General features: G+C 42.5%; 1 protein-coding gene across 1 annotated transcript in view; it reads right to left on the bottom strand.

Moving 5' to 3' along the window:
- Positions 1–4333, bottom strand: part of SDC1 (syndecan 1) — a 32949-nt gene extending 28616 nt beyond the window's left edge. Inside the window, exon 1 of the mRNA XM_081312831.1 lies at positions 4122–4333. Within this exon, the coding sequence (XP_081168957.1) occupies positions 4122–4184 (63 nt within the window). The 5' untranslated portion in view covers positions 4185–4333. The remainder of the gene's footprint in view (positions 1–4121) is intronic.
- Between the last annotated feature and the right edge of the window lie 12987 nt (positions 4334–17320).

Raw genomic sequence — 17320 nt, 5'->3', positions numbered from 1 at the left:
TTCTGCCCACAGCCAGGAGTTCGATTCTGACCAGCTCCAGGTTGACTCAGCCTTCCACCCTTCCGAGGTCATTAAAATGAGGACCCAGATTGTTGGGGGCAATAAGCTGATTCTGTAAACCACTTAGAGGGCTGTAAAGCACTGTGAAGTGGTATATAAGTCTAAGTGCTATAGCACGGGTGTCAAACTCACGTCACATGACATGTTGCGATGTATCGTGACTTTTTTCCCATTGTCGGCAATGGGTTGGGCACGGTTTTGGTGTGAGACATCCGGCCCGTGGGCCAGCAGTTTGACACCCCTGTGCTATAGCTATTATCTTTTATATCCCACCAGGCTCAAGGTTGACTCAGCCTTCCATCCTTCCGAGGTAGGTAAAATGAGGACCCAGATTGTTGGGGGCAATTAAGCTGACTTTGTAATAATGCCGCTGGGGTGTGTGTGAAAGCCCTAATAAGCAGGCATATACATAGAATGAAGGCTACTGCTAAGCACATTGGTTTGTGCTTAAATTGTAAGCCGCCCTGAGTCTTCGGAGAAGGGCGGGATATAAATGGGATTAAAATAAAAAAATAAATAAAAATATAAATGAGCGAACAATCTTTTCTACTACTCCAAACTCTCTACCTGGAAGAATCAGCTCCAACAATCTGTTCACAAAGGACCACCATTATTTCTTGCCTCCACCCTTTTCCTTTACCCACCTCTTTCCTGCCTGTAAACATTGAGAAGCAAAAAAAAGCTAGTCACATTTATGTACCTCAAAAGTTTCCACATCAATTGTGACTACTCAACTTCCTCCCATACATGTTCCATCTGAAGCCCATTTTTACTTTTAAAAATAGTCTGTAGTATTTGCTTTACCCCTGCTTGATAATGGAACTGCAGAGCCACAGTCTGCATAACAGCCAGCAATCAATAACAAGATGGGTAGAGCTGCATACAGAACTAGATAGGTTTGGCTACTGAGTTAAAGCGCCAGTAATAAATAGATTGGGTGGTCCTTCCATAGACTTAGCAAGAAGAGTCAGTTGCAGGCTGTTGTATTGTTTGTAGCTGATTAATCCTTCAACAAGAAAGATTCATATTATAATGGGAGTTATGATGAGCTATTAGACTCAAATAAGAGTAATTATTTATTTATTTAAGCAATTTATTAAGGCTGAGTCCCTGGGAGTAGGAATCAGATAAGCCACACATAGTTTATTCAGTGACGACATCTGGTGGTTCAGAGAGAAAAAAAAAGAATTCAGATTATAGCTTTAAAATCCTGAATGCACTCTAGCACAAAGTAGACCAATGTTAGCTTTTAAAATTGCAAGTACATGGAGTGGTTTAATAATTTTAATAAATAACAAATTTACTTTTATTAAAGTAATAAATTGTATTGTTATATTAGTTTTAACTAACACAGCACATTTGATTTGCTAGGGAACTTTACACATCCAGCTTTACTGAATTCATCAGTCAAGAAATTCTAGCTAAAGTATCCCCTTTTTGATTTTAAACTGGTGTAATTTTGTAGTCTCTTGCTAGCAATAGGGAGGCATTACAGCAAAAAAAAATTGTCCCAGCCCTGAAGAACAAACAGAGCAGAAATGAGGTCAGCTTGAGTACAGGTATCCACATACAGTCCTATTTCCTATTAATCACATAAAAAAAACAAAATATAATTACATCATATAGTATTTCATACATTGAATCACACCAATGTAGAAATGTCCTCCTTGTAATAAGACTGTTTGGGGGTCAAGTTAATCATTACACTGAATTATGAGGTCAGTGGGAGGAAAGGTAATCTTCAGAAACTTCAGTGCCACATTTCAGTTTTTCACTGTCATTTTAACAGCTGTAGTTAAACTCCATTAAACAGCCTTAGAGAAGAAAGGAAACTCTACTTCTGCTTAAGAGACAAAAGATTCTTGCCATGCAAGCAAAAAAGCAGGCTAAAAAAAATGTATCAGAAGATTTATGCGTTTTCTGCCTTCAAGGCTGGGTGTTGAACAGTTTCGCTGTTTCAGGCATTTATAAATGCTAGTTATTTGGACCTGATAAACCACAATGTGCTTTATTCAAATTTTAAGATCCATATATTTGGTAGACTCTTTCCACCCTACCCTCATGATCCAAATTTCCAAAAGCTTTACCTGCCTAAGATTTATATGATCTGAAGAGTGTTTCAGATACTCAGTATTTCAGGGTATTTTTATTATTATTATTTTTACTAATATTATTGTTTTAATGCTTTTATTTGCTGGTCTGCAACCGTAATAAAGATTGATCAATGGCTTTACCTGCCAAGAGATAATATCAGAGGCAACTCAACTCATTTATCTAGCCCTCCTAATCCGCTGTGGTTAGTTCTCATGACTGCTCCGTTTTCAGCTCATTACACCCACATGATATATGGCCCAAGCTACAATCTCAATAAATGACGTATCTCAGGGAAGGTCCTGTAGTGTAAGAGGGAATAGCAAACTAGCGCCTCTCCTGATATTAACCTGATTTCTAGAAATCACTTTTCTCACCACCACCACCCCTGACATCCAATTGAAACCAGTACTTTGCAGGCATCTATAATGCCCTCATGTCTTACGGGAAAATCCCTCCTCCCACACCAAAATTTCCTAACGTGTGAAACAGAAGTCACCCTACCCTACCGGCAGCTTTCAGGTTAGCCTACTGCAAGAGGGTTGGGTGTTTTGTTTTGTTTTGTTTTTTTGTTTTAAATTGCGAATGTATTTAGCATTTATGGTGCTGGAGAAGACTCCTGCGAGTCCCTTGGACTGCAAGGCGATCAAACCGGTCAGTCCTAGAGGAGATCAACCCTGACTGCTCTTTAGAAGGTCAGATCCTGAAGCTAAAACTCAAATACTTTGGCCACCTAATGAGAAGGAAGGACTCACTGGAGAAGAGCCTAATGGTGGGAAAGGTTGAGGGCAAGAGAAGAAGGGGACAACAGAGAATGAGGTGGCTGGATGGGGTCACTGAAGCAGTAGGCGTGAGCTTAAATGGACTCCAGAAGATGGTAGAGGACAGGAAAGCCTGGAGGAACGTTGTCCATAGGGTCGCGATGGGTCGGACACGACTTCGCAACTAACAACAATTTAGCAGAGAGCACCATAGCAGAGATTAGCGAAGGAGGGCAGGGGGCCACCGAGGCAACGGGACCTGGCGCGCCACATCCTTAAACTCGACTTAAAACTTCCCACGAAGAGTTAAAAAGAGAAAAGGAAAGGAAAGGAAAAAGGAAAAGGAAAAGGAAAAGGAAAAGGAAAGGAAAGGAAAGGAAAGGAAAGGAAAGGAAAGGAAAGGAAAGGAAAGGAAAGGAAAGGAAAGGAAAAGAAAGGAGCCAGCAGAAAAGGCGCACCGCCGCGCCGAAGTAGGCAAATATCCGGTTGGTTACAGGGAGGGGAGAGACTTTTGAAGAGAGAAGAATTCCAGTCAGGTTATGAGGCTCCCTGGGTCTGGTTTGAATTAAGCTTTCCAGGGGCAGCTCCGGCCGGCCACATTCCCCCGACTCACACAATAGACTAAACCCGCAGCTTTTTTTTTTTTGGTCCTTCAGAACCTGTTGAGGAATTGGGGGGAGGAGGAGGAGGAGTGGGGGGGGGAACGACAGGAACAGTAAAGAGCTGAAAGGGGGGGCAAAAAAGAAGAAAAAAAGAACGAGGAGGGGGGGCAAGAAATCACTTCCCCTGCGCTGTGTCCCCCCCAAACACCCACGGGGAACCTTGCTTTGCCAGCAAGGGCGAGGAGGAGGAGGAGAAAGAAGACGCGGGAGGGGCTGAAAGGGTCCTCTCTTCTCCCTCGCCCCCCCACCCCCCCGGCCCGCTTCTACTGAAGGCGTTAGAGCCCCAGCTCAAGCGGGCTTTTTTCCACGCCCGCTTCAAGAGAGAGAGAGAGAGAGAGAGAGAGAGAGAGAGAGAGAGAGAGAAAGAAAGAAAGAAAGAAGCGGCTTTCTTCCTTTCCTCCAGCCTGCCTCTCGGAGCTGACCACGTGCAGCCGGCTCCCTCCTGGACGCAAGCTCGGCGCCCAGAGCCGCCGCGGAGAAGCTTCCTCTCCTCCCACCCGGCGGCGGCGGCTGGTTTGCTACTACTACTACTACTACTACTACTCACCGCTAAGACCGCTTGGAAGCAAAAGACCAAGGCGCTCAGCCCCGCTATCGCGCTGACCCTCATCCTCTCGCCGTGGGTGAAAAGCAGCCGCGTTTTTCAAAGGAACCCGATGAAAGCCAACCCGGCTCTTCTCTCTCGCTCTCGCTCTCTCTCCGCCGCCTTCGCTTCGCTGCAAAAAAAAAAAGAGAGGCGCTTTTGGGGAGGAAGCGAGGCTCAACGCTGCCTTTTTTTTCTAATAGAAATCAAAGGCAAACAGCCTAACCTTCACCTACTGGCGGGGTCCCACCCACCAGAAGGCAGCTCCGCCCAGGCCTGCCACGCCCCCTCCTCCTCGCACCATAAGCGGCGTTTCCTGCTCTCGGCCGCTGGTATTTATTCCCCGTCCCGCGTAATTCTGCCTTTGCCCAGAGATGGGGCTCCGCTGGTTTTCCTCTCAGCCTGGACTTCTTGAAATCGCCACCACCACCATCATCATCACCGGTGGTTGGTTGGTTGATTGATTGATTGGTTGGTCGGTCGACCCCTCTGAGTACCCTTCGGCCTTGCCTAAAAGCCGTTGAAAACTTCACGGCTCCTGGCTTCCAACTCCCTCCTCCGAGGTGCTATATATACTACCTCAGTACTTCAGACGCTGTGGAAAGAAAAACGTAGAGCAGGGGTCTTCAAACCTGGCCCTTTTATGACTTGTGGACTTCAACTCCCAGAATTCCTCAGCCAGGGTGTCTGGCTGAGGAATTCTGGGAGTTGAAGTCTACAAGTCATAAAAGGGCCAAGTTTGAAGACCCCTGACATAGAGGGAGGAACGGGGAGGGGAGAGAAAAGCCATTAATCCGCACGTCTCCTCCGAATAAAGGAGAGGAAGTCCCTAGCCGTGACCCGCGATACTATTCAGACGATCCCGTGTGTGACCTGAAAGTCCATCTAAGAAAAGCGAAAACGCAGAACCTGCGAATTAAGGTCTCGCAGGGAAGCGGGAGTCGGTAAGAGAGAGGAAGCCTCCAGGCTTCAAACGCTGGATCGGAATCGGCGCTCTTTTCTTCTCCGATTCGCTTCACTTCCTGAGCCTCCGAAGAAATCCAGTAGACATGCTGATAAGCGAAGATTTGTCATTCTGCTTTTTTAACAACCCTTGATCTACAAGCTCCTGAATTCCGACGAGTTAGGTTTTCAACTCATGGAGTTATATAATTTTTACACACACACACACACACACATGCTTGGTTTTCTGAAATTTGAAAATTAGCAACTATACTTAATAATCAAGGCCCTTAACTTTTTTTTTCCAGCTTCAACCCAAAGACTCTTCTTTCTGTGCGTTTACTGGAAAAGCTTGTATCCTTTCATTTTCCTGTCAGCAAAAGCCAGGCACATTTTCACAGCAAGGCAAGGTTATTTGACAACATAAATAAGCATATAGTTTCTCTTCAAGTCAATATTGGCTACTGGAGACTTCATCCCAGGTTGTTTTCCTGAGGACAATACAGAAATGACCTGCCAGTACCTCTTCCAGGATACTATTTTATCTTTCAAGTCTATCCTTTAGAATTTAGGTTGATAGTTGACACTCACCTAAATACTACCCAGATCCAATCTTGCTAGCTTTGTCAAATCAGCCAAAATTCATCAGGTGCTATTCCCTAGCTTGAAGATTATAGAAAGCTACCATAATAAATTCACTTTATTTGACTCTGGAAAGAGTGCAGACAAGGGACTCTGAAAAGAGTTTCCAGAGATGCTGGAAAGAACGTAGACAAGAGCAACAAAGATGATTAGTGGGGCTGGAGTCTAAGGTGTATGAAGAATGGTTGCAGGAATTGGGTATGTCTACAGTGTTCCAGTATTTGAGGGGCTGCCACAAAGAAGGGGGGGGCAACCTATTCTCCAAAGCACCCGAAGGCAGGACAAGAAGCAACGGATGGAAACTAATCACGGAGAGAAGCAACCTAGAACCAAGGAGAAATTTCCTGACAGAACAATAAACTAGTGGAATGGCTTACCTTCAGAAGTTGTGGGTGCTCCAACACTGGAGGCTTTTAAAAAGAGACTGGATAGTCCACAGGTCTGCAACCCGCGGCTCCGGAGCCGCATGCGACTCTTTCAGCCGTCTCCTGCAGCTCCTGGTCCTCTGCCATGTGCAGTCCAAAAAAAAAAAAAAAGTGGGACTAAAAAAGTTCAACCAATCAATTCAAATATGCAGGGTAGGTGCATATCTCGCCTTGGCTCTACTCTTCAGTCAAACCCTGTTCTGCGCATGTGCGCATGTACGCGCATGCGCACATATTTTTTGTGGCTCCCAGTTTTTCCTTTTGTGAGGGAACCGGTTCCGAGTGGCTCTTTCACTGTTTGAGGTTGCTGACCCCTGGGATAGTCATTTGTCTGAAATGGTATAAGGTCTCCTGCTTGAGCAGGGGGTTTGACTAGAAGACCTCCAAGGTCCCTCCCAACTCTGTTACCCTATATTCTCTATGTCTTCTACAGAAGTATGAATCCTTGTGTCTTTTAACTTTAGGCATTTGACCTTTCAACTTGCAGCAATATTTGATATCCAAAGCAATCCGTAGATCCAGAGGTTGGGAAAGAAGGACCAGGAGAAACCAGCTGTTTCTCTAATTATTCTCTTGCAAGAATAGTAATGCTTTCCTTGTTTTCAGTTGGCGATGGCAGGACACTTTGCTCAGCCTCTTCCTTTCTTTCCAAACTGACCCATTTTATTTTGTGGATGGAGAACATGTATCAGTTTATGTGGACCTTATCCACAAGTAAATCTGACTGGTTTCAGTAGGTAGGACTTACTTCTAAGAAAGCATGTGTAGATTTTCTGTATTAGATTCACACGTATAATTCTTACTGATAGGAACGTATCTTTCCTGAATATTTTAGACTAAAACAAAGACCTACCTACAACCCTGAAACACTGATTTTTTTTCTCTCTTAAAAGAAGCATTTTATTTTATTGGAATGTGTTCATAGTCAAATTCCTGAGGAAGCAGAACTAGTTATAGTGTGGGCATTACTCATAATTTCTATGATTACTCATACAAATTATAAAAAGGGTACCCATCATAAACTTACCTGGAAGGAAACCACAGGGTAACCTTGCCTCAAAAGCTATGCATAAGAGGGCAAATATTTACTCCAGTGAACATGCATGTATGCATGCAGAAACCAGATTCTCTGGGAAGATTTTCACACTTGTGGTCTAACTGGTAGACAATTACCTGCAAGTAAGTGGTCTGTGGTTGGAAACAACCCCTTCAACAACACCGGCCATGTCTTTGAGATGTGAGAAAATGGAGATCCTCTCACCTTCTAACATACGAATACATTCCTTGTGGGAGATCTAACTTAAGGACATTTTACAAGACAATTGCACTAATTAACATTTTTGGGTGAATGGTCTGAGGAAGTATAACCCAGTTCATGCAGAAATGAAAATCTGCAACTTTAGCAGAAAGAATTTCCAGGAAACAATTAGACTTTAAATCTGATTCTGAATATAAATGTATTACTTTGGAATAAATGGAACCATCTTCATTTTGTTGATACAATTGAAGAGATTTTCGATGCCACATTATTGGATGAATGCCATTAAATTGGATAAATGTTAACTAAAGCAGTTTATTAAGAGCATAAACAGAAAAGGCTGCTGGATCTAGATGAGAAGACAATACTTTAGTATTCTCTTACCCATCAGACATTCTTTCTAATAAGCTGATAAGAGAGAGAATATTTCCCTTTGTCAAACATAAGAGTAATATGACAATATGATGATGCCTGGCATACGTACTGTGAAACAGTTAAATGGTCCTTTCATATTTACAGTACGTTGTTAGCTTTTTTGCTCCATAATATGAAACTGAAAATAAGTTTTACTTGCCATGTATGTCAATGGGCAATGTATTTTTTTTTGCATTGGATTTCAAAGTTAACTCTATTATTTTAGGTCCAGTTTCTTCATTTGATATGCCTTTTTCCCCCTTCAGATCCTGATTCCGAAGTTTTTATTGGGTTGTTGTAGATAAATGGAAGTTTCTGTTCAGTGGCGCATTAGTAGTTGGGAAAATATGGGTTTACGCTTGCAATCCTAACTCTTTCCCAGAAGTTTTTTTCTCTCTCTCTCTCTAACATGAAACTCTTGCAAAAGTAAACCTACTTTTACATTCCAAAGGACTTTTTGAAATAATCAATGTACCCTAAAGATATTTCTTGTTCAATGGCAAAAAATGCAGGTAATCATTGGCTTACGACCACAATTGAGCCCAAAATTTCTGTTACTAAGCAAGATAGTTGTTAAGTGAATTTTGCTCCATTTTACAACCTTTCTTGCCACAGTTGTTAAGTGAATCACTGCAGTTGTTAAATTAGTAAAACGGTTGTTAAGTGAATTTGGCTTCCCCATTGACTTTGCTTGCCACAAGGTCACAAAAGGTGATCACATGACCCTGGGACGCTGCACCCGTCATAAATATGAGTCAGTTGCCAAGTGTCTGAATTTTGATTACATGACCATGCTACAATGGTCATAAGTATGAAAAATGGTCATGTCACTTTTTCGGTGCCACTGTAACTTTGAACAGTCACTAAATGAATGGTTGTAAGTCAAGGACTATTTGTATGGAAAAGTAATATATGTAATTGTGAGCTCTTCAATTTTTCATTTTTCCTAAAATCCCATATTTCTGCTTTGGAATTGCAAACCCATTATAAAACTGCTTCTAACATTTTGGGTATTATTATTATTAAATAAAAAATAGAGTTTCCATGTCTGAAGAAAGCTGTAGACAGATTTGTTTCTTCTTGCAACAACAGATAAGTTCAATTTCATTTAAAAAAAAACCCAACAAGTAGTACTTTGCTTCACTATGCATTAATTTATAGACAAATCCTCACTCCTTTAATAACATTCTTTGCTATGGTTTGCTTTCACAAACTGGTTATTCTAATTATATTTAGAACAGAAGGAAAAAAAACCTTTTTGTCTTTCTAGTGAGAGAATACAATTTTTCATCTGCCATCTGTTCAAGTATGGACTTTTATTTATAGGGCTGCGTAAAGACATTCTGATTCTAAAGGATAGTCCAGTCCAGTCTAATTTAAATAGAAAGGACCATCAGGGAAAATAAAAAACAAAAAAGAGCAGGGTCCTTGAAGGGCCTCATCGATGGTTACCACCTGGACAGCAGATAGGATAAAATGCAAGTCATCTGCTTACAAGTCTCCCCAGAGCAGATGTATGTTATATTTCTGTTTAAATTTACCATATTTTTTTTTCTACATTTGTACCTGTGCCTGTAAATTAGTCTATGAAGATTTTAGACAAATCTGGACTCTCTGTTCTTTTCCTCCCGATAGAACTATGGAGAGAAATTACGTGGAATTTCAGCAAAGTAACTTTCCAAAGCTGAAGAGAGCTACACCAAATATGGCAAGGTGGACGAAGTCTACAAAAGAAAGATTGGGTTTGAAAATGGACCAAATCCAGTGATTGTGGTGGGGTCAAAGCAACAAGAAACAGTTTGGTCTCTAGCAGTTAAGACGCCAGGCTAGAAACCAGGAGACGGCAAGTTCTAGTCCCACCTTAGGCAGGAAAGTGGGCTGGGTGACCTTGAGCCAGTCACACACTATCAGTCCAATCCACTTCACAGGGTGGTTGTTGTAGGGAATATAGATAGAAGAAAAGAATTAGGTATGTTCACCACCCTGAGTTATTCATAAAACTAATAATCATGAGTTATACTCTAAATAAATCATTTAAAAATACGGTGGGAGAGAGACTTGGCCAGTGGCTTAGAATGCAGCCAATGCCTTCACGCTAAGCCCCTCCCTCTTCTTTCCATGTCATATGCTGTATAGCAGAGCTACCGTACTTCAGTCCAAAAGCCATACTCTTCGTACTTTCCCCTTTGGAAGATAACATGCTTTTCTTTTTAGCAGTCCTAAGTTCCTAGCCTGATAGCTGACAAATGCATTTTCATTTTGCCTCTTTCCCATCAGCCTCCATGTCCAGCAGACTTTCTGAACACTCCCAAAGCCTTAGTTCAGTAAGCTGTTTCTAGCAGTGGTAAACCAGTCACTTCCAAGGAAACTACATGCAAAGTAGTATCAGGCTTTGGAGGATTTGTTAATAGATGAGCTATGCCTACAATATATAAAGTACCAAGGACCTGCCCCATTTGTTGTAAAATTACCTTCTTTCCTTACAGTATTGAAACTTCTGAGGATCTCCCCATTTTCAATTCTCTCTCTGTTATAAGTCTATTTCTGTTTAAGCAGAATATATCTTAATTATCCAGAGAGTCTGTCTGGAGTCCTGATCTTCATGAGTCATTTCTTGGTGTAGAGGCATGCTGTTTCTTGTACACAGAGAATGGGTGGTGAGAGAAGAAAGATGATGGAAAAGAACTTGGAGGTTTTGACAAAGCCTACATGGTCAGCATTTCTAAGTGGACTTCCTCAGCATGGGCACGGAGAAAAATGGATGCACAGATGTGCCAAGGCATGCTTTAGTTAACCATGAATTGGCTAGGTTAATAAACATGCCGAGCCAGGAGTCTGGATCAAAGAGCATATTTGAAATTTAGAAAACGTAACTACCATGGGGGACACAGCATTGCTGAAATTGCTTCTCAAAACCTGTGCTTGCCTTCCAGAATGCTCTCAATTTTTTTATTTTTCTGGATTTCCAAAGCACCTGACTGTAATCCCTCACCATCTTGATTTTCTAAGAATGACTCTGGGTACTTACAAATCCCAGAAGTTCAGAAGCAAATCTTGTTTTTCTATTTTTCTTTATTTCTCAAATTTATAGGCTGCCCATCTCGCTATCTCGCAGGTAACTTATAAAATAAAAAAACCATAAAACATTAAAACAATAAATATAACGTGGTGAGAGCCTTGTCATCATATAGTGCATAATGGCTAAATATAGGATGAGAAATGGAAGGATAAAGGGAGGTCCATATGTGCACAAACTACTAAGAAATCCTAGATTGGGAGAGATTTCCAATCTTTTGTAGTCCGCGTTTCAGATTGGCCTGTTATTCAAACTCGGAACAGCTGCCATCTTAGAACACTTTAAACTTGGAGGTTATGCCTTTGGTTTGTTTGTTGTTGATTACAGTCCCTGAGTTAAAAGTATCCAAGATGACACCCATTTTTAATCTGAACAACATGAATAGGACACCTTGAGTAAAATAAGAGCACTTGATGTCTAATGTTTCTTCTTTAGCATGCCATCTAAACACAGAAATTGCAAGGAGAAAAAGAGGCAGAGATAATGTGGGGGATAAAGGAATGAAGAATTCCAAACCAGAGGTCAGATGTATTAATTCTTCTGCTACTAAAAATTAAGCAATACATATTGATGTTTCTTGCCCTTCCCAGGGATACCACTTAGGAATCCTGACAAGAAGCAGTCAGTCTTCTTGTCCTGAAGGTATTGCAGATGGAAGGCTAATCACCTGAAGTCCATCTGGTGAATTATGCTTGTCAAGGAAGACTTCTTGGCAAACATTTCAGCCACTATGCTACAATTCAGCATTTCTTGGATTAACCAAGGAACAGGGTAAAGAAAAAAAACCACTGGTAGGATGTCACTTACTCTCAGGACGTAAGAATGGTTGATATATGCCAGGGGTGTCAAACTCAATTTCATTGAGGGCCGCATCAGCATTGCGGTTGCCCTCAAGGGGCCGGGTGGGTATGGCCAGGGTGGGCGTGGCCTACTGGGTGGGCGTGGCTATAGTGCGCATGGCCTACTGGGTGGGCGTGGCCAGCTCTACATCGTTCGCATCAAGGGTGCCTATGGGGGCCTGGGCAGGAGTGGGACAGATCTGAGGGTCTCTGGCAGAAGGAGGGTCTCTGGGCCAGGGCCAAGGCAGTGGGGGCCGTTCCCTCACTGTTTCCAGGATGGCTTCACGGGCCACATGAAACCACTTCGTGGGCCGGATCCGGCCCCTGGGCCTTGTGTTTGACATGTCTGATATATGCCATCATATAGCTGGTTTCTTGCCTTCTGGCTTAAAAAAAACATGGTTTATAGCTTTCTATACTAACGATATGAAGCCAGGCAGCTATGGTTTAGACAGAGCAGTATAATAGACTAATATCTTATCTATATGCACCCCCATCCTTTGCAGGCAACGTACAGGATCCTCAAGGTGACGAAGAAGCTTTCTACGCAAGGGGAAGAGATGCTATGCAAGTTATAAAGCAGGGTCCCCCCCCCCACTGTTTCTTTTTTAAACAAAGGCAGCAGTGGACTTTATAGAATCCACAAAGCCATTTAGATCAAGGACAGAAGAGCCAATCTGGTAATAGTGCACTAGGCTGGAAGCCAGGAGCCTTTTGTGTTCTAGTTCAGTTGTAAACATAAAGCCAACTAGGTGACTGGGCCGGTCCCTTTCTCTCAGCCCTAGGAAGGAGGTAAGGACAGCTACTTCTGAAAAACCTTGCCAAAGCTACCGTGGAACAGAACAATACCTTGCATCAGGGATGTCCAAACTTGGCAACTGGTGAACTTCAACTCCCAGAATTCCTCAATCAGGGAATTCTGGGAGTTGAAGTCCACAAGTCTTAAAAGTTGCCAAGTTTCGACACCCCTGCCTTAGATTTTTGCACAGCGCCTTCTCTGTCATTTAGGATGCTAACTCAGACTATTTCGGCTACATTCCTTAACTACCTTTATTTAAAAAAAATGAATTTGGCAGGGACTTTAGCATCTCTTCCCCTTGTGTCATAGTATTCCCCTAAATTAGTGTTCCTTCTATAGTATAGTGGGTCCGACGCAAGGAAGAGACGCCAGCCGGTGTGTGAGTTCAGCTCTTTATTGGAAGGGGGGTAGCGAACTGGGGAATGAGGGTTACCTGGCCTCCTTAAATACCTAGCCAGGTAAGCAGACAGCCAATGGGGTTGGCCCTAGGTTTCCCACCGAAACTGGGTTCCCCACCAAAACCGTTCAGGCCAACGCCCCCTGGTGGCTGTTGCTATGCAGGTGCCTGCATACATAACACCTTCCCTACTGCAAGGCCATTGCAATTTTAGGTTTCCAGGCAGCATGATTAGAGGAGGAGGAGGAGGAGGAGGAGGAGATAGGATGTGTCTGCAAACAGGTGCCTAACTACCGCAATTAAGGCTTTCCTTGAACCTTCTCTGTGTGCTGGGGGTGGGGTGAACTGCTGATTTCATATCACTATACTGTAACATAAACACTTTTTGCCTTCTACGCTTTTCCTACAGTGACTTTTCTGGCTGTACAGGTTGAGTTAGAAAAATGTGTGTCACCTTGGAGGTGTTGGAGAGATCCTGCGCTGTAGCAAAAGAAAAAGTACATATTGACATTGGTGTCTGCTGCTAGTTTGCAATCTGAAACTGACATTTCCTGTAATTTAATGTTGATCAGGATGTAGTCCAGATGTTTTTGGCTATGTATCCACAGCCAACAATATCAGTAGGCCAACAGTCTGAAGGTGACAGAAAATGTATTGCAAACATTTAGGGAGAGCTTGGGGTGAGCATAAATAAGGATTATGAGCCAGAAGCTTAGTACTGAACCATCTTCCTAGATTTTTTTTATTATTATTATTGCCATACCAGGAGAAAAAAAATGAGAAAAACATTGTTGTTCATTGTTTCTTCTACCAGCTCTTGGGAAAACTTAGATGCGATTGGTACTTCCTATTATCCTCTGAGGATAATAATCATTTCTCCCTCCCCCCCCAGTGAAGGTCACTCCAGTCTGTGATCTACTGAACAGCAAGCAGAAATTATGACTCTTGAATAGGCGCCTGGTTTGTCATTGTTGTTTTTCCTCACTTCATGGCTTTTTGCATATCTACATGGGGGATCTGGTTCTTATCAATTCCAGACTTAATAAACTCCCTGGTGGGAGCTTAGAATCTAAGTGAATCTCCCTGAGATGAAACATTTTTAACCTCGCTGCACTTTCATAAGCTTGTGCACTATGATTAATCTTATATCCATCACGTGCCCATTTTCTAGTCCTTAAATATTTACACTGTGCATCTTTCCCTGTGGTGACAGTGTAGCTTTAGGGAGTCGATGACAAGGGCCCCTGTGTCATTGCAATCAGAACTAAGGCTATCTGGCTCAAAAATCCAGATGGGCAATTTGTTTTAGAACAGTTGACAATATATATACTATTTGTATTATTTTTTAGTTGTTTGTAAGCTGCCCAGAGTCATGAGTTGAGTGGCCATAAAAGGAGAAGACAGGAAGACAGAGAAACTCTGCTAGCCAAGCAGCCAAGACAGGGCAGGATCCTTACTTGTATCAAAGTCATTGTTGCAACTTAGGGAAAACTTTGCGGGATAAGAGGCTATACGTGTGAAAACTAGAGGATTAAAAATTGGAGAACTTTTAAACAGATTTATTCAAGTCTGAAAGAGATCAAACATCCTTATCCTTATAGTTTAGCTCACAAGTGCCCAGTTTGGTCAGAAATGATGGGAAATGTAGCCCAAAGTTCTGGAAGATACCACTTCGAGAAAAGGTACTTTACTACAAATGGGTCAATACATTGCTATCTTTCCCACACTTGCTCTGCTTCAATAAGTTGGCCCTGGGCCCCCTCTCACCTCAAAGAGACCATTAGAATCAACTGCCATGTAAGCTGTATGGGAATAAGCTGTAAACTGTCTTTACTGCCTTCTTTCTAAATTGTCTTCCATTTTAGGAGGTGGTTGTTTTCATTACTGGAAGCTGTTTTAGGGAGTCTTGCTTATGAAGAATGATCATGCTTTTAAAAATGCCTTGCAAGTATGCTGAAATATATGACACGTATTCTCAGCTGCACAGCATTCATCTTCAGATGTGTTCCTAAGCATAAATCCCATAGACACATTTGAAGTGATGACTGAGTATGTGTGGCCAACAGATTGTATTTGAAGAATCACGCTAACGTTTCTTCGTGTTCTCAGAATGTTGGACCAAACTATGAATTGATCTCCTGCAAAAAGTTGATGCTTGGCAACAGCAAATTGGGCCAGGAAGTTAACACTGACTTCTCCAAGCTACGCATGGCCTGTTTCTCAAGGTTTTGTGGGGAGCATCAGGCGATTTGTTTAATTATACTTTATGTTTTGTCCTTCAGAACTGGTTTCCCAGGACAATTTTTTCTGAATCAGGTAGAATAGCTACCAGAGTTTCAGAGTGCCACGTAGGGTATCTATCCAGTGAATTTGAATGTTGTTGAGAACATAATTGGGCAAGATATATAATGTATAGTTATTTTGGGGTGGCCATATCAATACCACTTTCATAAAGGATTCTGATTGAAGACTTAAAATAGAGGTGTTAGAGATAGCCTGCTGTATGTATACTTGAACTGGGGTCCTTTACCCTCAGTCTTCTCTGCTTTTATAATGTAAATCTATAGGTGTCTTTGTGAAAAGGACACACTTGCCTCCAGAAAAATTCCACCAGCTTGTGGCATGTACCCTCAATTTAGCATATGGTCTTAGAACTGAAGCTAGACCAGCGATAGATAACCTGTGGTGTATACAGCTGAACTACCATTCCTAGCATTCTCCACTATTAGCCATGCAAGCTGGGAATACCAGGAGTCGTGGGGGTTATAATTCGCAGTCTTTGAAATGGCACAATATTTACCTGTCCCTTTTGGGACCAAGAGAAGCTGGCACTAAGCGATAGTTTTATTTATTTAAATTTTTAATCCATCTTTATTATTTTTATAAAAAAACTCAAGGCAGCAAACATATCTTATACTACTTCCTCCTCCTATTTTCCTCATAACAACCATCCTGTGAGGTGATTTGGGCTGAGAGTGAATAACTGGTCCAAAGTTACCTATCAAATCAAATCAAATCAAATCAACCTTTATTGTCAAAATACAACATGTGTATAATGAGATTGGCTGAGCCTCCCTTTGTGCAACCCCCCCCAGCACAACTCACAGTGAAAACAAGAGAAAAAGAAAAATCCCTAACCCAGTGAATCTTACTAACACACAATCTTGCACCATGTGAACTTAATGCACAATGCGCCAGCCCCGCAAGTCTATCATACTATGTGTTATGTATTGAGCTTTTGGGAAGACCTTATCACGTGTACGCTGGAATGCTAACAGTTCTCCAGCAACACAGTTGGGACTTTCCAGTCCGGGCTGCAGTCAACTTGGCGGGAATGATGGGTTCAATCTGATTGGTTGTCCAGACTATGTGAAACTATATAAAGACTGCATGGATACCCCTAACCCTCAGTACAGTTATAGTTATGAATAAAGCAATCATTCTTCTGTACTCATCTGCCTGGCGTCTTTCCTGCTCGTCCGAACCCAAAACATAACACTATGTTAACATGGAGTTATTTCCATTCAGGAGTCTGACAGCCCATAGGTAGAAAGTATTCTTCAGCTTGTTGGTGCAGCTGGCTATGCTTCTTCTAGCCGGACTAGAACTCACAGACCCCTGGTTTCTAGCTTGGAGCCTTAAACACTAGGCCAAACTGGCTCTCAAACTGGATGGCCATGACTTGCATTTCCTGTTAGGTGCATCTCTGGCCTCCAGACTGGTCCTCCCCACCCCCAAGGCATACCCTGTTCTGATATCACCCCACTGTGATTGAGCCTAGGTATAAGCTACTTGATCAGCAGCTTCAAAGGGATTGTAACTGCTGCAGCAGTTTGTGTTCCAGTTCATTCATCCTTTTGCATAAGTGCTGATTCAGACACCAGGAAACCAGCAGGAGAGTTGTTAGGGCTTTTGTCTGGACCTGTCTCTCCTGGTCCTTCCTGCATAGCAACTCAGGTGGGAGGAAGCCTCCGTTATCAACAGCTGGTCTTTCCTTGTCATGGAAAGGCCTTGCAACTTGTTCCTTTTCCCACCCTTCCCATCTGCAGAGGAGGAGAAGGGAGTGGAAAAGGAGAAGCTCTTTGCTGAATAAATGGTCTTGTCCCCAGAACAGGAGGTGCCCTATGAAGTCGGATGACAGCTCTTCTCTGTGCCTGGATAGGGTCTGAAGAAGCACAGCCTGGCAAAAGAGGCAGAAATGAAGGTCTCCGGATGGCCCCCAAGATGCAGACTGCCAAGTCCTAGCAAAAACATGTCTTGAGCTGTGCAAACTCATTGGATAAGTAACCATATGGTTAATTTTTCATTTAAAACCACTACAACAACTTCTGGCTTGCTGCATCTCATTTTCAGAAAGACAAATCAAAATCA

The sequence above is a fragment of the Vipera berus genome (assembly GCF_964194415.1).
Source record: "Vipera berus genome assembly, chromosome: 1".
Classification (NCBI taxonomy): domain Eukaryota; kingdom Metazoa; phylum Chordata; class Lepidosauria; order Squamata; family Viperidae; genus Vipera; species Vipera berus.
The sequence above is the reverse complement of the archived record's forward strand: the minus strand, read 5'-3'. Positions and strand labels throughout refer to the sequence as shown.